This window comes from Uranotaenia lowii, chromosome 1 (genome assembly GCF_029784155.1).
Source record: "Uranotaenia lowii strain MFRU-FL chromosome 1, ASM2978415v1, whole genome shotgun sequence".
Lineage (NCBI taxonomy): Eukaryota > Metazoa > Arthropoda > Insecta > Diptera > Culicidae > Uranotaenia > Uranotaenia lowii.
The window spans coordinates 175,834,408-175,859,927 of record NC_073691.1 but is presented as its reverse complement, the minus strand read 5'-3'; the positions used below and the strand labels follow the sequence as shown (position 1 = coordinate 175,859,927).

The 25,520-nt window shown below is 33.4% G+C and overlaps 1 protein-coding gene across 1 annotated transcript in view; it reads left to right on the top strand.

The window, feature by feature from the left end:
• Nucleotides 1-17,472: 17,472 nt before the first annotated feature.
• The window catches only part of LOC129760630 (neuronal cell adhesion molecule-like), a 245,876-nt gene continuing 237,828 nt past the window's right edge, over nucleotides 17,473-25,520 (top strand). The window contains exon 1 of the mRNA XM_055758315.1: nucleotides 17,473-19,268. Within this exon, the coding sequence (XP_055614290.1) occupies nucleotides 18,863-19,268 (406 nt within the window). The 5' untranslated portion in view covers nucleotides 17,473-18,862. The remainder of the gene's footprint in view (nucleotides 19,269-25,520) is intronic.

Below are 25,520 nucleotides of genomic sequence, written 5' to 3'. Positions count from 1 at the left end.
ATCGACAGAAGCTAGCTGGCTTTTCGCGTTGCATTGGGAACCAATTTTTGCATTGTCAAAGACTTGCCGGAGAGTGTCCTGCACACTGTTCTGGCACCAAAAGATGTTACCCAGAGAGCAAAAAGGCTAACATATCATCATCATCATTCGTGTCAATATGTGTGAGGTTATCAAAAAGAGCACAAAACTAGGGATAGTTGGGGCATTGCATTGGGAACCAATTTTTCAAAAACTATGCCCAAACCGATAACTTTTCCATCGCCCGTGTAGAGCAAAACTAGGGATAGTTGGGGCTAAAAGTTGTTCCAAGTTTGATTATCCAGAAGTTCGAGTAATTCTTCCAAAAAACAACGCCTATTTTTACCCCATATTCCCCTGATTTTCGGAAAAGTAGGTATCGAAACCTGTTCAACGATTGCATCATCACCAGAACCCGGTATCACTTATTGGGCTGATTGGATGCGGGATGAATTCAGGTACGAAATGTGGCTTTCCGGCTCCGATTTTCCATGCATTCACTTGTTGATGGGCTTGTTTGTCAATCAGCTACCATTGCTCAGATTTTATGCTTTTCTTCGAATTTTGCATTCACCGTATGGTTGATGAATGAATTTATTGAAATGGATCGATGGATGAAGCTATGTTCCAGAGAGATGTCCCCACCAGCGTGTAGAGCTGTCAAACCTCATGTCAATGAAAACAACTCGCGAATAATTTCAGAAGGGCGAAAACAGTAGTTCGCTGAAATGGAGAAAAATGTGTTTGAGATTTAGAAACATATAAGCAAAACTACTAAGATTTTCTATGTAAAATGCTGGGATATAATCAAAAACGAGTTCCTTTTAGAAAGAAATTTAGAAAATAAATGGAATAAACTCAAAAAACTGTATGGGAGGAGTGGTTATTTTGAATCATAAAGTGAACCTTCAGAACCCACTTCATGTTGGTCCTTCCGATCCAACGTAAACTCGTAGAGTGGACCTTAAGAACATTCTTCATGTTGGTCCTACCGATCCAACGATTATTCGAAAAGTTTACCTTTAGAACACACTTCAGGTGGTCCTCCTGATCCAAAAAAAGCTCGTAAAGTGAACCTTCACTACACATTTCATGTTGGTCCTCCCGATCCAACATAGACTCGTTAAGTGAGCCTTGAGAACACTCTTTATGATGGTCCTCCCGATACAACGTAAACTCGTTAAGTGAACCTTCAGAACACTTTTCATGTTGGTTCTCCCGATCCAATGTTAATTCTTAAAGTGAACCCTTAGAACACTCCTCATGTTGGTCCTCCCAATCCAACGTAAACTCGTAAAGTGGACCTTCTAAGCACTCTTTTTGTTGGTCCTCTCAATCCAATTTAAACTCTTAAAATGAACCTTCAGAATACTTTTCACGTTGGTCCTCCTGAACAAACGAAAACTCGTAAAGTGAACCTTCAGCTTTTCATGTTGGTCCTCCCGATACAACAAAAAGTAAACCTTCTGAACACTTTTCATATTGGTCCATCCGATCCAATGAAAAGTGAACCTTTAGAACAATTTTCATGTTGGTTCTCCCGACCCAACTATAACTTGTAAAATGAACCCACAGAAAACTCTTTAAAAAGCAATGCTACCACATAGAGCAGTCAATGAAAAGCACAATCATCAAAATATTTGCCACACTTTTTCGAAAATTCAAACTATGCCCAAACCGATAACTTTTCCATCGCCCGAAAATGACAGACAAGCATTTTTGATCGTTCAACCCCCTGATTCTGATCTGTTCTCCCTCCAGTCAGCGACTTTTCAACTTTTCTTGTCTCGGGGACAGCAACAAAGTGTCAAACTTTTCGGTTTACTATCGGTAATAATCGGCTGACGCTTCCCTATCTTGGTTCCACCTCATGTTCAGGTCCAGGGCAAACGGGAAAATTTTCCCCACTATTGCGGGACATAAATAATTATTCCCCATCGGCCGAGAGTCCCCGTTGGAAACGACCCGGTCGCGAATATGTACGACCAAATAAATTATGAAGCTTTACTAGTTTTCAAACTAACCTTTCCCTACCCACACACTTTTCCCCGTTTTATCGTTGGCTCTTCTATCCCGGTTGCTCGATAGTTATTGATGGAAAATCTAAAGGAAAGCAGCGAGGTTCGATACTCCCTAGCCAGCAGGAGGGAACGCTACTTAGCAGCCATTTAGTGAGTTATGCTAACTGCTTCTTGGCGTTTAGCGCTGGATAAACACTTCGCTTCAGGGGTGTTTTTCGAACGTTAGGAAGTTAGAAGGAGTAGAAACCGATTGGATTTGTGTTTAATGCAAAAGCTACACTTAGTCATAGATGTTTGCTTCTGACAGCATCGCTGGGAAGGGCAATGTTATCCTGGATTTAGTTAACCGATCATAAGAGGTCTGGGTCCGTTTATAAGGAATGGTCCTTTACTTCTCCAGAAGAAGAATGCAACAAATTATGCCTTAAGGTGTTCGTGATAAATGGGAAGGTTATTTTCTACTGTTATATGCACTATTTATTTACTATCTGAACTTGCTTTGTGCTTTGCAACCTTCTCCATGAAAAAAATATAAAATTATCATAATTAGAATTAAAGTCGTTTTAAATTATAGATTGTCTTGATTAATTTGGTTTGAATTTTGAAGAAGCCACCCTTAAAAATAAAAGGTATCTTCAATAAAATAAATAAATCCTAAGAATAAAAAATAATCGCCCCTTTTTGAATCGGGAGAAATATTTAAAAACAGGAAAAATTTTGCATAGTGGAAAAGTGTGCCAATCTTTATGAAAACACTAAGACATTACTTTTGTTAATAAAATGTAGGTAAGATTTATTGAATAGGGGGAAGTGTTCCTATATGCGCATATTGGGTAATATGCGCATACAGCCGATTGACGATATGGCTGGAGATTCATCATATCTAATTAGTGCAGTTTGAGAGTAATACGCTTTTAACACATGGCATAAAAAAATTAAATTATTATATAAAGTCGAAAAAATTTAAAAATTCAAACAAGATTTTTGTCAGTTTTGTTATAATATATTGAACTTTAATTATTGTGCATACAGATTCTGTGAACAAAAATTTTAGTGGTTTTTCTTTCTTATTCATCTGGAAATCGGAAATTCAACAAATCGAAGCTTTTGGCAAAGTTGTAAATGATAAGATATTGGAATAAGAGACAGGTTTTGAATGCCCATATCAAGGCAGGTTAAATGCCTATATCAAGAAAAATAGATTAGTCTAATAAATTTTTTACTTTCTATCATTTAAACATGAAATCTACGCTCAAATAACGATCTTACAGCGAAAAAAGAAGAACTTCCTACTGATCCGATAAAAATACAATATGAACAAAATATTACCCTAAAATATGGCCATATGGCATACTTAACTATGTTTCATGCAAAAGAACTAGTGATGTAAAAAATTTCACCAAAATTTCGGCCTTGACGTATGTTTAACATCCGTTTCTACCATTTTCAATTAAATAATATCAAAATATTGCAAGTGGTAATGAAATATAGCTAAAAACATAAATATGCGCATTTAGCCCGCCAGTTTCGGAAATCGGCTATTTTGACTTCTTTCATTATAAAATTATTTTCACAAAAACTGTAAAAGATTTTAACAGAAAAAATGCTTTAACGTATATAAAACAGATGTCCGCTCATGTGCATATAGTTTCCAGACTCCTATCTTTTGGAGTATAGGAGAAAATGAGTGCTTTCCTTAATATGCGCATATAGCCTTCCTCTCCCCTATAAGTTTCTTCATCCAACAAAATGGGAAGCGTAAATCAATCTAATTTTTTTTACTTGTTTATCAGTTTGATAAATCATTTCATTATGTCAAAACACTTACGTTTATCAACTTTTAACACAATTCCTTCGAGGATTGTAATTATATGTCAATTTTCTAATGACTTTTTATGGGAGCCGTCCTTTTTTTTTTATTCGAAGGGGTTAACAAGTAATAAAGATGCAATACCTGGTCTTGAAAACTGCTACACACCAAATTTCACGTCGTTCGGTTAAGTAGTTTCAGAAAATCATTCGAATTGTGTCAATCTTTTGTTAAATTTGTTTTTGGAGGGGTTTGAAAGTATTACAGAAACCATGCCTAGTCTTGAAAACGGCTACAAACCAAATTTCAAGTTGATATGTTCAGTTGTTTACGGAAATAGTTCGAATTGTGTCACATTTTTGTTGATTATGTATGGGAGCCCTCTCTCATTTAAGTAAGAGCAAGTTTAAAGCTTTTAAGAAACCATATCCGACATTCATTTTAATAAGTTTATCAATTTAAAAAAAATCCTTCGAGGATTGTTGAATTTTTGTTAATTTTGTATGGGAGACACCCCCCCCCCCCTCCCCTTCTGAATTTGAAAGGGTTTGAAAGCATTGAGGAAATCATCCTCAGTCTTGAAAACGGCTACACACCAAATTTTACGTTGATCGGTACAGTAGTTTCCGATAATTGTTCGAATTGTGTAAATTTTTTGTTAATTTTGTATGGGAACCCCTTTTTTTGGTTTCAGAGAAATTTAAAATTATTAAGGAAAAACATTATCGGTCTTGAAAACGGCTAGGCACCAAATTTAACGTTGATCGGCTCAAAAAATTCCAAAAATTGTTCGAATTGTGTCAAAATTTTTGTTAATTTTGTATGGGAGCCTCCCTTTTTTTGGACTCGGAAGTTCAAACCCTTCGGTCGGTTCTGTAGTTTTCGAGTCTACAGGAAACAGACAAACATTTATTTTCATATATATAAATGAACACAATATTCAAATTTCTGAACGGAAGATTTTTTAAACTTTTTCAAATAGCCAATCATCCCTTAGGTTCACATACCTGAACACGCGAAAACCACTTTTTGAAACGTCTGTTTTTTATTTGTGAGCATCTCAAGTAGTTATTCATCTTGGAGTACAGACAGTTTGAAGCCCATTCTTCAAAATGGCAGTCATGTTTTGCATTGGAAGTTTTATGACCAATTTTCATTACCAGGGATACGAAAATAATTTTAAGAAAATTCCCCAATAAATCATTCTATATTTGGCTATTTTATACATAAGGTTGTCAGAATATTTTTAGCACGCATTTGGGCCAGACAAATCCGGGCTTTTCTAGTCGAAATGTCAGAAAAGATCCGGACATTTTATATCAAAATATTTAAACCAATATTCGGGCAATATCCGGGAAATTTTTTTTCAAACCCCATGATTAATTCAACAAAAAATTAGTAGACATTTAAGAACACCTAAAAAAATTATCTTTGGAACACAACAGCAACACATTAATAATTTTTTTCTGAAAACCAGATCTTGATTGTTTAAAAATATACTACCTCAAAAAAAATCGTTCTCTAATGCAAAAATTAAAAAAAACTCATTTTGAATTTTTTGACTGATTTTGCAAATAAAGAGAATAAATCTGAGTGAAATCAGGCCGTTTTTCAACAAAATCCAGGCAAACGGACCGGACTTTTCCCCCAAATTTTGTGTCCAGTATCCGAGCAAGTCCGGATAAAACCGAGCAATCCGGCAAGTTTATTCCTGCATCACATGTAATTGAAAGTAATGAATTGAAAATAATAGATGATGTTTGGCACCATTCAAATATGACGTAACGCGTTTAAGGGAAAGAGGGTATAGCAGCTTATGGATTTTGGATTAAAAAATTTGTAAATGATCGAAAATTGCGATACGTTAAATTTGAGCGGTCCTTTTTGTGAAATAAACAGAAGTTTATATCTTTTTTGACAATTTGTTAGATTATAAGCAATTTTAAAACATTTTTCAGCATAATCAGACATTTTTAAGCAATAAAAGATTTTTTTAGTTCACTTTCGACAGAAAATGATCAATTGAGGAAAATTCTGATTCTAAATTTGACAAAAATTAAACCCTAGTTTTTGTTCACAGTTCTGAGTCTTGTTTTGCAACACTTTTGATTGATTTAAAGCGAGTTTGGCTCCTTGAAACTTAATTGTATGAGCCGTTTCAAATAAAGAATTATAAAAAAAAACACTTTTGATTAAACGTTGCCAAAATTCGGAAGCCTTTTTTTTAGTTTTGTTTCAAGCTTAAATCAAATTCATTTTTTGACATATTTTTTTACCAAACATTGGAACAGTTTCGGCATTATTTTAAAACAGTTTATTGAAAATTTGTCATTGTTTGCAAGGAGAGAATATTGATCCGTTCTACTAAAATTTTAACACTTTTCACACTTTGAAAATTATTATTAGACATTTCAGACAATATTTTTCAATAAATAGTTAGACAAAACTTTGTTCTTTTCGGGATACACTTTTCGCATATTTTAACAGAATATCGAAAATTTTTTAACAGTTGTGACAATTTTTTTTTAAATATCTAATCGATTATGGCAAGCTTTCGAAAGCTTTGTTAGGACTTATTTTGGATCTTTATGATTTTGGAACAAGTTGGACTTTGGGTTAAGATTAGTTCTCAATATTTTGAAACACTTTTATTTCCTTTTTAATTCCTCGATTTTGTTGAAATAATTTGGCCAATCATCAGCACAATTTCTTAACACAATTTTGAAAAAAAATCGGAGAGAAAAAAATATTTTTTAAGTTATTTAGACATAATCGTGAAATCATTTTAATTAATTTCGGAAAACTTTGAAAAAAAAGCTTCTTTGAGTACATATTGAAAATGTCTTTTTCGTATTTTGTCTAAATGGGACAAAATTTAAGAACAGTAAAACGTGGTTTAGACTTATATTTAACGATATTTTGACCATTGAATAAAATTTAAAAATTTAATACCTTCAATTTTGACATTATTTTAATTTTATTTTTTTAACTTTCCAAATTATTTTTCACAAAACTTCGGACATACCTCTGTTATCCTAAGAATCATTTTAGTCAAAATTTAGAAAATTTTTAACCAATTCTTGAAAGAAATAATACAATTCTGTAGGTATAGGTTTCAGAAACAAATTCAAGCAGTTTTGAATCAATTTTTGTTACAAAAAATACGTTACTGAAACATATTGTCTTGAAGAAACATGCACCAGTTACAGCCACCGACCGTAGCCTAGAGGATAGCGTTTAAGTCTTCTGAGCCAGAGGCCATGAGATTGAGTCTTGGTCACAACATACACAGAAAGAGGGCGGGTGGTGTTAGTATTAGTACGATGCTAGCCATAAACCCCTGCTTTAGACGTAAGTAGAATTTAGATTTCTTCAAAGAAACATGAAGTTTCACTGAGATCATAATGTGAGTGTTTGTTTTTACAACAAAAAACTGGGCCTGTAATTTCACAATTTATTTTCAAATTTGCATAACTTTCGTTTAACTGGACACCATTCTTTAACAATCAATGCACGATAACAAATATTAATTTTAATTTTAAGAATACTAGAAGAATTTTTAAACAATTGAATCACAATTTTGACCTTTTTTTTCCATTTTTGTTGATAATTAAGTAGAGTTCTAAACATAGTTTTGACATAAGTTAGTTACAATTGAATAACATGAAAGATAACTTGGAAGGGTTTTATTGCATTGCTATACAATTTTGAAAAAAAACAAATTTTGAAGTTTTTAGGACTCAAACTTGAATATTTGTAAATACATTTTCAATAAATTCTGACGTAATTCGGTCATAATTTTGACAATTTTATTGAATCTTGGTACAAATTCAATTGCATTTTAACGCCATTTGAGGGATTTGAAAGCAAAGTGGTATGAGTACAAGCAAGCTTATTTCGAAAATAAAACAGGCTTATCAGTTGTGTTGAGTCATTTTCAATAAATTTTTCGATAATTTTTCTTTTTCTTTTGAACGTCAAAGTTTGTAAATAAAACTTTTAACATATGGAAAAATCACCAAATAAAGTTTGTTTTGTGAAAAATCGTTGAGAATTATTAACTCAAAATTGATCGTTTTTGCACTTATAACCTTTTGGTTCTGAAGGCCTCATTTTCCATTTATTACCTTTCAGAGACAATTTTTTGCATCATATCGACAAAGTTTTATCGCATATGTCCCCTATGATATACGATGCCTCACAAGAATTTGACCATCTTTTTTCAAATTTAACCCTTCGTAGATCTGTTTTGATCGATTTCAATTCAACTTCACCAGAGTTCAATTTGTTTTTACACAATGATGATATTTTTCGGAAACGACTTCAAAATAATTTTGACGAGCTTTTTACTGAAATTCGTGTAGTTTTGAACCCAAAAAAACTTGTTGGAAGGGCAGAATTGAGACGAAGTTGAAGAAAAATGGCAAAATTTGATCGATTTGAAAGACTATTACATTTTATTTTTAAATTTTTAAAAACATTATCTAAATTTTATAACAGTTTTGATGCATTTTTAAAAATATCACAGGTATAATTTCACTTTTGTGGTAGGACGATTATTGATAGATCCACTGATGACATGGTTGCGATTTCCATCTCGGTACTGGGTGTTTAATGTTAAGTTGTTAAGTTGTCTTAAGTCTTAAGTTGTCTTAAAGCGTCTTTTAAGCATATAAAGCCTTAATCGGCGAAGACGGTTTATGTCTTTGAAGAAATTAAAGAAAAATTTACATTCGACGGAATGAGAACTGATCATTTAAAAAAAATATATGAAACATCGACCATACTGACATCTTTGAAGTGGTTTTTTTTTCAAAACTTGCAACCTCTCTGATTCTGAAATTTTGTCTCATTTGGAACATAGTTAGGAAAAGATGTACACATTCTTGTAATATTTCCTGCCACAGTTTTGATGCACTCGTTTTTTGACATTTTTGACAAATTTTGAAAAAAAAAATTCTATACATTTGAAAAAAAAATCAAAACTCTAGCAAAACTGTGTTGCAATACTGACTGACTTAATTTTTACTAACATGTGTATTTGTTTTCCTTCCAAAATGTTTATACTGTTTCAGATTTACTACAATAAAAAATGAATGACAGTTTCCACAAAATTGGTCAAAAATAATATATAATAATGTCCAACTGGAGACACAGTTGAAGCATAATTTCGTAATTATATCTGCGCAATGTTGACAAAGCTTAAGCTCAATTTCAGGGCTTGTGATATAGCTCAGTTGGCAAGTCTGTTGTCTCCTGAGCCGATGTCCGCGAGTTCGAGCCCAAGAGTAAACATCGAACACAGTTGTACCGGATAGTTTTTCAATAACGATCCGCCAACTGTAACGTTGATAAAGTCGCGAATGCCATAAAAGATGGTAAAACGACTATAATCGAAACAAAAGAAAAATTAAGCTCAATTTCGACATTATCTACATAAAAATAAACTCCTGTTTGTCTGTTTGTTTCTATGGACTCAGAAGCTACCGAACCGATTAGCGTTAAACTTTGCAGGTGGGTGTATTTGAGACCTGAGAAGGTTCCTATAATAATTTGAGAGCCCTCTCCCTCACTAGAAAGGTGGAGGGGGCCTCCAAAAAAAAAACGGAAAACACGTTTAAATAACTCGAGTACTGATTGTGAAAATGGAATCAAATTGGGCATGGGAGTGTATTTTGGTACAACGAATATTTCTATGATGGTTTGTTGCTCCTCTCCCCCTCCTTGCAATGGATAGATAGAAGGGGGGAAGGATGGGGGAAAATGAAGCCAAATTAGGCATGAGAGGGATGGGAGAAACATTTCTGGTATGGTCTCAGACCCCTCCTTCCTTCCAGTGCAGTGATAAGATGGGAAGAGGAGAGGAGGAGCATTTCTTGCCCAACTCGAGAACAAAATTGAGCAATGAAATCTAAATTTGTATAAGAGTATATTTGGGGAGGAGGAACATTTCTCTCCTTCCAGTGATAAGATAGAAAGGAGGAAAGGTTCTTCCTTACGTTTTTTTAGCTTGATTCGCGAACTAATCGTGCAAATGAATTCAAATTGGGCCAGGGAGTTTAATTGGGCATAAAACAAACTTTCTCTGGTGATTTAAGGACCCTTCTTTCAACCAGGGGAAAAATGGGTAAGGTGGATCCCATATATAGTTTAGCAAAACTCGATTTTGGCATAAGAGGATTTCTTTATGATTGGTTAAACACCTTTTCTCTAACCAGAGGAAAAAGGAGGAGAGGGCTCCCATACAATTCAAAGGGGAGGTAGAAATGGGGAGGTCATAATTATATATTTTTTTTGGCATGGGCGGGTAATTGGATAAAATAAGTCTTTCTATGATGGTTTGAGATTCTTCCCTCTTGCCAGTGGGAAGATTGAAAGGGGAGAGTGGAACTCCCAAACACTTTTAAGCATAACTTGAAAACTTATTGATCAAATGAGATTAAAGTTGGTTCTTGAGGGTATTTAATGGGGTACTATGATTGTTTCAGAAAAATTGGGAAGCGGAAGGGGGGGGGGGGTGTGATGTGGGTATCATTCACATTATTGGAGGGAATTTGTGTAAAATAAATGTTTATATTTCTATTACCTACTATTTAATTCAAATACTAATACATGATGCAAAATTATGAATTTAAGGAATATTGGCTGAACTGATTGATTTGATTTAACCATGTTTTGAAAAAAATAACCAGATTTAAGAACATAAAATTTCCTTTTTTTTTAATTTCCAATTATACAACAGCATTTCTGGAATAATTAATTCTCCCATGTTTGCAGATTACTTTTTCCCGGCTCCAACATCGCTCCATCAGGGCCAAGTTAGGCCCTTTACCGGCAAGATTGGCTACAGCCATCTCTTTACCCAATCCATTAGCCGTGTGGATGTTGTTTGTGGGGAACAAAATTTGTCACCCCAAGCAAGACTTCCGGCGAACGACGCGCATGAATATTCATCAGCACGTGGAACTTTTCCCCGGACAAGCAAGGCAGTCAGGTGTCTACAAATGCCCGGCAGCCGGAGTTTCCAAGTTCTAATCTAGATGCGACTGAAAAATGTGAACTGGTCCCAGCCAACAGAAATAGGGGGAAAAAAACTCCCCGGTCCCCAAAATTCTTGTCCCAGACAAATGGGGAGCAATGGATATGGTTCCGTTTCCGGTTTGAGTGTGTTTGAACGGTGTGTCTACGTTTGTTTTGGAAACACTCTCGTCCTTTTTTTGGTGAGGATTCCTTCTTCCGGAATTGTTGTGTCGGAGCCAAACCGGTCGAACGGCACGCGCTACTCTTTTTTGCCACAAATCTTTAACGAAAAAAGGTGGGAAACGGGATAAAAAGCGGCAGCTAACGTGTCTGGCTTTCCTAATTGATGACCCTGAACCGGGACCCGTTTCGCGGAGCACCAGCAACTGTCCGGTGAATTGCACTCCTCATAAAATATTACATTTCAACAGCCGGCTTCACGGCGCCGAGGCGTTTCAAACCACCGAAAACCGAACTCATATTCCTTTCGGAATTTTCCTGCATCAATTAATGGATTCGAATTTCGGAGCAATAACAATCAGTGTCATGGGTGTGCTGGGTGAAGTTACCCCTGAAGGTAGGCAACCAAACGACACCGGCAGGTTGCGTTGTTGATAGGGCAGCTTTATTGGATGGCAGCAGGATTCGACAGATTTCCCTTAACCCCCTGCAGCTTATCGGACGATGGGTGGTTGAAAAAGCTGTCCAAACATTGCCGGAAGGTCAGTTCCGGATGGATGGGTCCCAAATGTGCACATGTTTATGTTTTCTGATACTGATAGCCAGAAGCCAACGGTAAGTGTATTTTTTCATTGATAACGAATTGATTTCAAGTGAAAACAAGATTCATTTACAATTGTTACCATCATCTAAATACTCATATAACACATCTACGCAGTACGAATTAGTTTTTTCTTGGGATCCAAAACTTAAAAATACCTTTGAGCATTTTCTGTGAAGCTCATGTCTGTTCCAATATTGCACCTAAAGCCGTTTGATAAAATGGCTGAAAAAACAAATCCAATCAATGCATTTTGAGGGTAATACGATTTCGACATGAGGCATGAAATAATTTTTTGAATCTATAAACTTTCAAATCAACAAAGCGAGATGTGCATTTTTTTATAATTCTGACAATTTTGACAATTTTGACAATTTTGAAAATTTTGAAAATTTTGACAATTTTGACAATTTTGACAAATTTGACAATTTTGACAATTTTGACAAATTTGACAAATTTGACAATTTTGACAATTTTGACAATTTTGACAATTTTGACAATTTTGACAATTTTGACAATTTTGACAATTTTGACAATTTTGACAATTTTGACAATTTTGACAATTTTGACAATTTTGACAATTTTGACAATTTTGACAATTTTGACAATTTTGACAATTTTGACAATTTTGACAATTTTGACAATTTTGACAATTTTGACAATTTTGACAATTTTGACAATTTTGACAATTTTGACAATTTTGACAATTTTGACAATTTTGACAATTTTGACAATTTTGACAATTTTGACAATTTTGACAATTTTGACAATTTTGACAATTTTGACAATTTTGACAATTTTGACAATTTTGACAATTTTGACAATTTTGACAATTTTGACAATTTTGACAATTTTGACAATTTTGACAATTTTGACAATTTTGACAATTTTGACAATTTTGACAATTTTGACAATTTTGACAATTTTGACAATTTTGACAATTTTGACAATTTTGACAATTTTGACAATTTTGACAATTTTGACAATTTTGACAATTTTGACAATTTTGACAATTTTGACAATTTTAACAATTTTAACAATTTTAACAATTTTGACAATTTTGACAATTTTGACAATTTTGACAATTTTGACAATTTTGACAATTGTGACAATTGTGACAATTTTGACAATTTTGACAATTTTGACAATTTTGACAATTTTGACAATTTTGACAATTTTGACAATTTTGACAATTTTGACAATTTTGACAATTTTGACAATTTTGACAATTTTGACAATTTTGACAATTTTGACAATATTGACAATTTTGACAATTTTGACAATATTGACAATTTTGACAATTTTGACAATTTTGACAATTTTGACAATTTTGACAATTTTGACAATTTTGACAATTTTGACAATTTTGACAATTTTGACAATTTTGACAATTTTGACAATTTTGACAATTTTGACAATTTTGACAATTTTGACAATTTTGACAATTTTGACAATTTTGACAATTTTGACAATTTTGACAATTTTGACAATTTTGACAATTTTGACAATTTTGACAATTTTGACAATTTTGACAATTTTGACAATTTTGACAATTTTGACAATTTTGACAATTTTGACAATTTTGACAATTTTGACAATTTTGACAATTTTGACAATTTTGACAATTTTGACAATTTTGACAATTTTGACAATTTTGACAATTTTGACAATTTTGACAATTTTGACAATTTTGACAATTTTGACAATTTTGACAATTTTGACAATTTTGACAATTTTGACAATTTTGACAATTTTGACAATTTTGACAATTTTGACAATTTTGACAATTTTGACAATTTTGACAATTTTGACAATTTTGACAATTTTGACAATTTTGACAATTTTGACAATTTTGACAATTTTGACAATTTTGACAATTTTGACAATTTTGACAATTTTGACAATTTTGACAATTTTGACAATTTTGACAATTTTGACAATTTTGACAATTTTGACAATTTTGACAATTTTGACAATTTTGACAATTTTGACAATTTTGACAATTTTGACAATTTTGACAATTTTGACAATTTTGACAATTTTGACAATTTTGACAATTTTGACAATTTTGACAATTTTGACAATTTTGACAATTTTGACAATTTTGACAATTTTGACAATTTTGACAATTTTGACAATTTTGACAATTTTGACAATTTTGACAATTTTGACAATTTTGACAATTTTGACAATTTTGACAATTTTGACAATTTTGACAATTTTGACAATTTTGACAATTTTGACAATTTTGACAATTTTGACAATTTTGACAATTTTGACAATTTCGACCATTTTGACCATTTTGACCATTTTGACAATTTTGACAATTTTGACAATTTTGACAATTTTGACAATTTTGACAATTTTGACAATTTTGACAATTTTGACAATTTTGACAATTTTGACAATTTTGACAATTTTGAAAATTTTGACAATTTTGACAATTTTGAAAATTTTGGCAATTTTGACAATTTTGACAATTTTGACAATTTTGATAGTTTTGACAATTTTGACAATTTTGACAATTATGACAATTTTGACAATTTTGACAATTTTGACAATTTTGACAATTTTGACAATTTTGACAATTTTGACAATTTTGACAATTTTGACAATTTTGACAATTTTGACAATTTTGACAATTTTGACAATTTTGACAATTTTGACAATTTTGACAATTTTGACAATTTTGACAATTTTGACAATTTTGACAATTTTGACAATTTTGACAATTTTGACAATTTTGACAATTTTGACAATTTTGACAATTTTGACAATTTTGACAATTTTGACAATTTTGACAATTTTGACAATTTTGACAATTTTGACAATTTGACAATTTTGACAATTTTGACAATTTTGACAATTTTGACAATTTTGACAATTTTGACAATTTTGACAATTTTGACAATTTTGACAATTTTGACAATTTTGACAATTTTGACAATTTTGACAATTTTGACAATTTTGACAATTTTGACAATTTTGACAATTTTGACAATTTTGACAATTTTGACAATTTTGACAATTTTGACAATTTTGACAATTTTGACAATTTTGACAATTTTGACAATTTTGACAATTTTGACAATTTTGACAATTTTGACAATTTTGACAATTTTGACAATTTTGACAATTTCGACAATTTTGACAATTTTGACAATTTTGACAATTTTGACAATTTTGACAATTTTGACAATTTTGACAATTTTGACAATTTTGACAATTTTGACAATTTTGACAATTTTGACAATATTGACAATTTTGACAATTTTGACAATTTTGACAATTTTGACAATTTTGACAATTTTGACAATTTTGACAATTTGACAATTTTGACAATTTAGACATTTTTGACAATTCTGACAATTTTGATAATTTTGACAATTTTGACAATTTTGACAATTTTGACAATATTGACAATTTTGACAATTTTGACAATTTTGACAATTTTGTCAATTTTGACAATTTTGACAATTTTGACAATTTTGACAATTTTGACAATTTGACAATTTTGACAATTTTGACAATTTTGACAATTTTGACAATTTTGACAATTTTGACAATTTTGACAATTTTGACAATTTTGACAATTTTGACAATTTTGACAATTTTGACAATTTTGACAATTTTGACAATTTTGACAATTTTGACAATTTTGAAAATTTTGACAATTTTGACAATTTTTACAATTTTGACAATTTTGACAATTTTGACAATTTTGACAATTTTGACAATTTTGACAATTTTGACAATTTTGACAATTTTGACAATTTTGACAATTTTGACAATTTTGACAATTTTGACAATTTTGACAATTTTGACAATTTTGACAATTTTGACAATTTTGACAATTTTGACAATTTTGACAATTTTGACTATTTTGACAATTTTGACAATTTTGACAATTTTGACAATTTTGACAATTTTGACAATTTTGACAATTTTGACAATTTTGACAATTTTTACAATTTTGACAATCTTGACAATTTTGACAATTTTGACAATTTTGACAAATATAAAATGTGCTTAAATTGCATCCTCTACTTTATTACTTATAACTTGAATTATGGAGTAAAAAATCTCTCAATGAAAAATTTAATGCTTATTTGAAATATTCTTTAAAGATGATTTGATACGCAGGGCTGCCCAAAAATTCAAAGACACAATTTTTTTTTATGTTCCTTGCTCTTCAAAATAAGAGTTTCTTTCCCAGGAATTCCTATCCGGTATTAACTTTGTTCACCTTCTATTTTAGAAATGTATGCAAATAAAGTTGAAATTGAAGCAATTTCATTTGATTAAAAACTTTAAGTTACAAAAGATAGTTACTTTTTTGTAATATTATTTTTTTTTGTTTATTTCTTATTGAATTCGTGAGATAAAAAAATAGTTTCACAGATTTTTTAATTTGTGTTTAATTTTAATTGAATGTTGTCAGAAAAAGTCAAAAATGGTTGAAATTTCACGATTATTAACCCGTATTCGCTCTTGAGTGTCAGTGGGAGTTTTAAGGCTAGTAACTTTTCTCAGGCGCACCAAAACAAAACCATTTCTTATGGGGCCTTTTATGTATTCATGAAAACCTTCATTTTGCATCATAAGTTTTTTTAAGACTCCCTGGAAGCCCAGAAAAAAAAAACTCCCTAATCAGACCATGAGTGTCAGTTTGACACTCCTTGCTTAAAATTTTATAACTTTGGGCTACGATATTTTTTTTTTCAAAAAATACATCATTAGAAACATTATAACGTCAGTAAAAAAATTTCGGAACATTTTATACCGTTATTTTTTCTTGCTTCCTCGCAATTCAACCTCTTAAATGAAATCCTTGAAATCATCCCTTACTAAAACTACCATAAGTCACATATGATTTGTCAGAATTCTCAAAATTGTCAAAATTATCAAAATTGTCAAAATTGTCAAAATTGTCAAAATTGTCAAAATTGTCAAAATTGTCAAAATTGTCAAATTTATCAAAATTGTCAAAATTGTCAAAATTGTTGAAATTGTCAAATTTATCAAAATTGTCAAAATTGTCAAAATTGTTGAAATTGTCAAAATTATCAAAATTATCAGAATTGTCAAAAAATGGAAAAAAAAATTGACTTAATTGTCAAAGTTTTTAAGATGGTCAAAATGGTCTTTTCTTCTTTCACCATCTCACTATCGTTAGCCTAGCATGTTAATTTCCGCAGAACCAACAGCCGCCATCGGACTGGGCAATCCCCATCGGCATCTATCCTTATAATCAAATTTCCATTCCAAACCAAACCACCTGATTTTGGCGTCTCTCACTCGACGACGCCGACGACGGCTGTGTAATCTAGTAGGTAGGTAGGATCAAGGACACCCGAACGCATGGCGCAGACAACAAACGGTGGTGACACATTACGTAATACCGTAAAAAAGGAGGGGGTCGAGAAGGGTGGAAAACCAGCGGCGTAAAGAAAAACTCCAACCAAAACATACCTACATTTGGAAGCACCCTGAGGAGACACGTCGGTGAGTTGGTGTGAGTGTCGGTCCCGTCGCCTTTGTATAGAAATGGGTGTGTTTTGACAGCTCTGTGAGAGTCCGGTTTTGTCTCGTGACTGGTGCTCGGTGAAAAATTTACTGAGTGCTGAGTGACCGAGTTTATGGCGTAGCTGTTTGAATTCGAGCAGTTCGCGGGTGCTCTCTCAATTTAGCTAGGAGTTGAGGAAAATTGAGCGGAGCGCGAACTGTCCGAGAGTGAATCCGTTTCCGTTTTTCCTGTGCTTCGTCGTCCTTCGACGACAAGTTCGCGAAGGCAGTGAAAAATCACAACCATAGACCGGACACCGCTCAGTTCCGCGTTATCCTCTCGTACGGTTCGGTTCGGTCGGAATTTGTCTTGTCCTGACGCGCGTTTGTTGCTGTCGCTGATTTTTTTCTTGTGCTACATATTTTGGAGCTAAAGGATTCCTGGCTCGGAGGACCTGCAGGCCAACCGGAACAGACTTAGGAGAGGTGGTTTTATGGTTGGTCTTTCCGGTTGTTTTCGTTTTGCTTAAAGTTGAATAGTGGAGGTTGGAATTTGCATCTGCTGGGGATGGATGAAGGAGGATGCGATCCCAAAATGTGTAGGAAATAGCTGGCTCGAAGGACCAGCAGCCAGCTGCTGGTAGAAGGTTTCATGTTTTGAAGAAAAAGGACGGGTGGGTGGCGTCAGGATTCGAACCTAGCCTAAAGAGTGTTGGGTTGGTGTGGTCTGGAAAACGCTGCGGAAACTTGTTTTGGGTGGTGAATGGAAGATAACCGTAGGAAAAGTTGATGATTGTCCACGGTTGAAGGGTAACGGAATGAATGCTCGACAAGTCGATAATGTCTTCTGTTGATGGAGTCTCATTTCCCATTGATGAGTGAAACGGATGCTTAATGTTGCTGAAGCATGAAAAATTTCAAGTGGATTAAGCAATTAAACCAGTGCTGAAAGAATCGTATGAAAAAGGAGGCAGGTTGAGGAAATAACACCCATTACGACAACGAAAATGATGTGAGCGAGGTGGAACGTAATTTACCAAAACCAAGTTCTCCCCCGTTATAAAACACGTAATTACATTTCCGCTGCATTAAAATTTTCCCACTCACCGGAAGTGCTTAAAAGTGGGTTGGAAAAAATTTCCATAATTTTCCACTAGCTTGGTTTGAGCGTGTTAAAATACCGCAACGATGAGTGCTTTGAGCGGGCGAAAGGAAGGACAGCAAAAAACAAAACGCTTCCTTTCTGCAGAACAATAGAAGCTAGCTGTAAAACAAAACGGAACGAAAAACAAATCTAAAGCCCGAGCAAATATCGAGACCCAAATCAACGAATCGAAACTCATTAGTGCAGAATCTCTGTTCGGATCGTTCTATTGTTTTCCTGACATGATCCCAGTAGCCGGTATGTGATTGCGAAGAAGAAGTGACAAAGCAGAAAACGAATCCACCCTGCCGTTGTCATTCGGATGCTCCGACGACACTTAAACGACGACAACGATCGTCTAGCAGTGTCGAACGAAAGAAGAAGCAGAAAAAATCACAAAAGTGTAAAAGTGTAAAAAAGTGAATTAAACATGAGCGAACCCTGTACCGAATTGATAAGAGTGAGTAGCCGCGCGTTCGAAACAACAAAGGCAGTGTAGAAGCTTTGCCAAGTTAAAACAACAACAAAAACAAAGCATATAAATAATACTACAAAAGAGCACAATGGCTTCCCGACGTCGACGTCGAGTGAAACCGAGCAGTGTCCTCGGCAGCAGAAGCAGCAGCATCACCTCCGATTCAAGGTTTCGGTCCACTGGAAGGGCCACCGTTAGTGGAAGTAGATCGGCAGCGATGCTCGGTGATATGGTGTCCGGGGCCGGTGGGGATAGTAGTAACCATGGTGATAGTCTCAGTGAGGATAGCTGCAAAGGAGGCAGCAGACGCTATGTGGGGGTGCAGGGTAAACATCGCCTAAATCGGAACTGCAGCAACAACAGTAGTTACCAATGCCGGGGGCAAAGCTGTGGCAGAAGCAGTGGCAGCAGCACCACTAATCTCGGATTCGTTCTGTGTGGATTAATTTTCGCATCGTACGGAACCGGAGCCGGTTGGGCGACCAGGATTTTTGGTGAGTCGGGTTACAGTCTTTTTTTTCTGTCCATTTGATAATTGAAACGGGAAAAGCCGGGAGGCCGAGTGGATTCCAAAAGTTTTTCCACATGTTAGGTTATGCTTGGAACGCATGAAATTTACAATTCATCAAAAGTGCAACTGGTTTTTAGTGCTTTAAATAATTTTGAATCATGTTTTTCGAAGATTGCACAGCTTAGATGATGTCTTTGTATAAATAATAAAAAAAAGATTAAAAAGAACTTAATTGAAACCCTTGGGCCGTGTGGGTAATAGATTTGTTGTTGAATAACGGTTATAGTTTGTGAATGGACATTAATATAATAGTTTCGTGTTTCCTAGTAAAAAGAATAAATCAAGTATTTAACAGGCCTTCGGAATGAATAAGCCATAACGACGCTTAAAATCCCTCGATAAAAAGAAGTATTTTACAGGCCGGATTAAGCCTTCGTGATGCCAGGGCAAATTTTTCTCGGGGGTGGAAATATTTATACACACGGCCTTTGAACTAATTTTTCTTAAAGGATGTCCACGATTAAATTGCCACACTAAAAAAATGCCACACTATGAAATTGATTTAACTTTTTAACCGTTTGGTAGAATTTAATACAAATATGGGTGGATTTAGTTCATAGTGCGTTGTTTACATCCTGCAAAACTCGCGGAAATGGAGTCGAAAGAACAGCTCGTGCGTGTTGAAATCTTGCGCATTCATCACGAGAACAAGGATCTCTCGCATCGTTCCATCGCTAAAACGTTGGGAATTGCGAATTCCACGGTGTCGCGAGTGATAAAGCGGTTCAAGGAACGATTGACCACCGATCGGAAGCCCAGAAGTGTTGGAAAAAGTATTTCGTATAACGCAAAAAAAAATCCCAACCGCGTAGTTGGGGCCTTTAACCGAAACCAGAACGCCTCCGTTCGGGATGAGGCTAAGAAGCTGCACCTAAGCCGAAGTGTTTTCCAGAAGGTTAAAACTAAGGCTGGGATTTGAAAGTTCAAGGTATAAAAGGCCCCTAATCGCGACGAGAAGCAGAACAAGTCGGCCAAAACCCGTGCCAGGAATTGTACTTGAACATGCTGACGAAAGTTGGATGCTGTATCATGGACGACGAAACATATGTGAAGGCCAACTTCAAACAGATCCCCGGCAACCTGTTTTTCACGGCTAAGGATAGGTTTATCGTTTCGAAGCATGTCCGCACTCAGAAGATGTCCAAATTTGCGAATGAATTCCTGGTTTGGCAAGCCATATGCACGTGCGGAAAGCGGAGTACACCTTTCGTGACCCAGGACATGATGAACGAACAGGTGTACATGAAAGAGTGCCTCCAGAAGCGGCTGCTTCCTCTCTTAAAGGCACACATCATCCCAACAATTTTCTGGAAAGATTTGGCCTCCTGCCACTACTCCAAGGACGTGCTGAGCTGGTTTGCGGACAATAAGGTCAACTTTGTGCCGAAAATGTTCAACCCTCCCAACACTCCGGAGCTCCGCCCCATCTAGAAGTACTGAGCTATTATGAAGCAGTACGATCTTAAACGATCTAAGATAGTGAAGACAGCCGAAAAACTGATGAAAGTATGGGTTTACATGCAAAAAACGGTAGTTTCACAGGTTGTGCAGAATCTTATGGCCTGGGTTAAGGGCAAGGGCATTTGCGTATGGACTGTATATAAAAAACGATTAAAATGGTAATATTAAGTTTATTAGTTATTTTGATGGCAATCGGATAATAACTCGAATTTTGCGAATCAATTTTGTATGTGGCAATTTGATAACACTAGATTTGAAAAAAAAAAACTTGAAACTGAGTTCTATACTAAATTGCAGATCAAATCAATAATGAAACATGATTTAGTATTTTTAAGCAAAATGATAATATGTCAAGGATTGTTTATTCGTAATCATCGTGATTAACTTTTCTTTTTATAATTTTCAATGGGAAGGTTGATCCAAAAAGTCCGCTGTAAAAACATGAATTTAAAAAAATGTTAGTTAAAATGTTGATTCTCGATTAGGAAAAAAGTAAATATTCATTTATTAGTTATGAGAATTTATTCAAAACTCATATTTGATGTTTGAATTTTAGGTAATAAAAAGAAGATAACATTGAACACTTTTTTATTTCATTTTCGAATATTCGAATTTCGAGCAACCCCTTTTTTGCAACAATAAAAAGTTTTAAAATACTTACTGAGCTAAGGTGTATAAAGCATGATCATTGATAGCAGAATATTCAAACGACATTAGTGGCTATAACTGAATGTTTGTTATAAAACCAGATTTCAAATTCTGGGGTAACCTAGATCATTATGGTTTCATCGTATCTCAACATCTTCAAAATTATTGTTTTGATGCCAATTAGCACAGAAAGCCTAAAACATCAATAATAGCAATTTTTTGTTTGGACTCAATTGAGTTTTTCAACGTTTTCCTTCAAAAACAAATAAAGCTTAGTTCTTTTAGAAATGGGACACTTTCATTTGCTAATAGCTCGTTAACTAGTTATTGGATATTAAAAATTTTGACAGCATTTTGTTGCCTGTAAAAAGTACTATTCGACCTATTTTTTTCAAAATTTAAAATTTACTCGTTTTTGAGATATGTACGATGCAAGAGAAAAAGAAAAAAATAATTTTGCACAGTTTCCTTTAAAATTCGTCATTATCAAATTGATAGCTGACAAAACCGTTGATTATTCAAAGAATTACCGAGTTTTTGTGGTGGATAAGTATGCAAACACTGTCAATAATGTCCACAAAGTTCAAATCAAGTATTGGAGTGAAGCACATGATCGGCAACAACGGTTAAGGGTCATCAAGGAAGTCAAGTCTCATACCAGCCTTTTTAATTTTCAATAAACGAAAAACTAAGGGTAGATCGCTGAAATGTCCAAAACAATTTTCTCCGATAAGCTGAAAGTGTTGCCTAGTGATGACTCATTGAAACCCAACCTCAAACAACCATTTTTTGATAGTTCCAAAGCTCTTAAGCTGTTAAACCGGTACAAAAAACAAAACGTTAAAAAATGTGATCAAAAATAATCAAATTTGTTCATTTCGAAACAACTGTATATTCACTGAAATGCTTCCAGTTTCTTTTAAAAGAGAAGTATTGGACCGAAAAGTATCAGAAATTGAAGAAGGAAGGTGAAGCCACCTAAAATATAGATTTTACGAAGTATAAGTTGAAGAAACTGATCAATACCATGACTGAGAAAAGTGTGCGCCGGCCAATGGGAGATACCAAAAATAAAGTAGAAATTTCCTTAACAAAAAACAGTAAATATTTTTTTTCAAATTTTTTCATGAAAGATCATAACATTACCTTCATTTTCTTCATAGAAACTATTTCGTTCAAACGAATAGTTTTTGAGATACAGGCATTCGTAACTGTCCCATTTCTAAAAGAACTAAGCTTTACATATACTCAAAAGGTAGACATAATTACTCCACACATTTAGGGACAAAAATTATAAAAATTTTTCAATTCCTTCTGGCCTCAAAAACAAATAAAATTTTACCATCTTGAAATTCCGTAGGTCCTCCCACTGTTCTTATGTTCCTTTTTATTCAAACTTAACCATTTGATAGGGTTTTTAGCCATTTGTTCTATATAGACTTTTTCATAGAAAATGTTCGTTTTTTAAATATCCACAAATTATCATTGAGTAACTATAAAAATAACTCTAAAACTATATCTCAAAGGAAAAAAGTTAAACTTTCATATAAAATAACCAATTCACTTCTTAATGCTATCATTTTATCCGGAAAGGTGTTTGATTGTGAGTTTTCGAAAAAAACAGATATGTTATAACTTAAAACTACATTTTAATTATTATAAAAAAAAACTTCAACTACAAACCAAGTTTAGCCTATCTGAAACTCAATTTCTAGGCTTTCAAACGTAGAAAACAATTTTCAGATATTTTAATTTCGAACTTAGTCAATGATGATTATCTGCAAAAATATCATGTTGATCCAAGTCCTCCCAGTTTACGGTGTTATTCTTTATATTCATTTTCACCTGGTTATAAAGGCTAACAAAGCTAGTTTTTAAAGTTCAAAATTATTAAGTCATAATTAGAACTAGATTTGAGTGTTCAACTCATCTTTAAAGGATCAATAAAAAACTGATTAAAAAAATTAAAATAAGGAATTCTAAGCTTTGCAGTAAAAATTGAAATCACAAAGCAAAAGCAAGTACTAATTTGGTTAACATAGCCCATTAATATTTAATAAATCTCTTTTCGAATATTTCAAAGGTTGATTAAAAAATCATGATTTTTTGGGTTTTTAAATTAATTATTAAAACATTTATTTACACATAGACTATCTCCTTATTTTTACATTCTTTTCATTATTCTACCCTACTTATATAAACTAACTTAAATTTAGCCAACTTCCGAAATTTGCAGAAAATGCATTTTTGTTGTTCCACTTATTTTCTCTTATTTCTTTTTGCAACACATACAAACTGGGATTTATGCGGGTTTTTTTTATCAAATATTATATCACTTTTGCCAATAACCAAAGTCTAGCTTTTTCTTGTTTGTTATTGTCATTTGTTTTCTTCGTTAACATTTTTTTTTGGGATCATTGATAATTACTGTTGTTGCAATATGTTCTTCGACCAAATCCAAATTTCGTTTGATTTTATAGAATTTTTAATTATATGACTTTGCGATTCAATTGTTTGACAATGGCACAAAGATTATTTGCCAATCTACCTATGTTGTATTCGAATAACATTTTTTGTTGTTGTTTACAAGGTCATTATACAGTAAAAATAGCTGTGAATTTCTTTCACTTGGGATGAAACTGAGACTGATGTTAGACCACACATTTGACCACTGGATTTCCGGAAAGGTTGTTGTTATTTTCGGAATGGTGTTCTGTTGATCGATGAAGTAAACAAACAGCGAACGCACCTCTGTTTACGTGAAGTTTTGACTTGAGAAAAGTCCTGTTTCCAACCATTCTAGTGAATTTCGGCTTCAACATTTTTTCCTTGAAATACTCAAAAGCACTGTGTCGACGATATCAGAATTTGTTCCTTCAAATACTGCACCTTTTGCTTTTGATTCCACGTACACAAGTTTAATTCTAACTTTTTCATAATCCAAATATAGCTGGTTTCTCTCATCTTTGAATATTTGCCCAGATTCTCAGATTAAACGTGCAACAACTTCTATATATTTATTATCTGGGAAGAAAACTTGACAGACATACAGTACCGTTCATAATTGTATAGAAATTGGAAGCACCCGCACTGTCACTTTAACTTTGAACGTCCATAACTTTTTTCTCTGATGATATTTTTTGATCAAATTTCCTGCGTAAGAAAGATCAATTATCAAACTGTTGTATTACAAAATTTGAGCTTTCTTAAAAATTGTGTGGTCAGAGATATAGTAATTCTACGAACATTGGACTTTTTGGACTTTTACCATTCAAACTGCATTATCTCAGTAACTACGCAACGCTTTTTATTGAAATTTTGCAGAGTGATTGTTAAAGTATGAAGTTAACATGTCTGAAGTTTTTGAAAAGATCTATCCATTGGATCAAAAGTTACGCGATGCACAATATTTCAGGCATGAACCTTAAAAATGCGATTTCTATAGAATTTTGGACGATTCGTGAGAACAATATCTTTTCCATCCACAGATCAGTCATATAATGTCTGACAGAAGCAATGAAGAAAAGAAAAAAAAATAAATGATCCATTTGTGTTTTGAAATCAGAATCTCACACAATTGTTTAAGATTTTTAATTGAAACAGATTTACTGGTTGTTCAACATAAAATATGATTTTGCTATGGAAACATTCGTCCAAAATTCTATAGAAATCTCATTTTAAGGTTCGTGCTTGAAATATTGTACATCGCGAAACTTTTGATCCCATCGATAGAACTTTTCAAAAACTTCAGACATGTTAACTTTATATTTCAACAACCTCACTGCAAAATTTTAATAAAAAACGTTGCGTAGTTTCTGAGATATTGCAGTTTGAATGGTGAAAGTCCAAAAAGTCCGATTTTTGTAGAATTACTGTATCTCTGGCCAAACAATCTTTAGAAAGCTTAAATTTCGTGACATGATAATGTGATAGTTAATCTATCTTAGGCAGGAAATTTGATCAAAAAATATCATCAGAGAAAAAAGTTATGAACGTTCAAAATCGAAGTGAAAATGCGCGTGCTTCCAATTTCTATACAATTATGAACGTTACTGTACCATAGTTT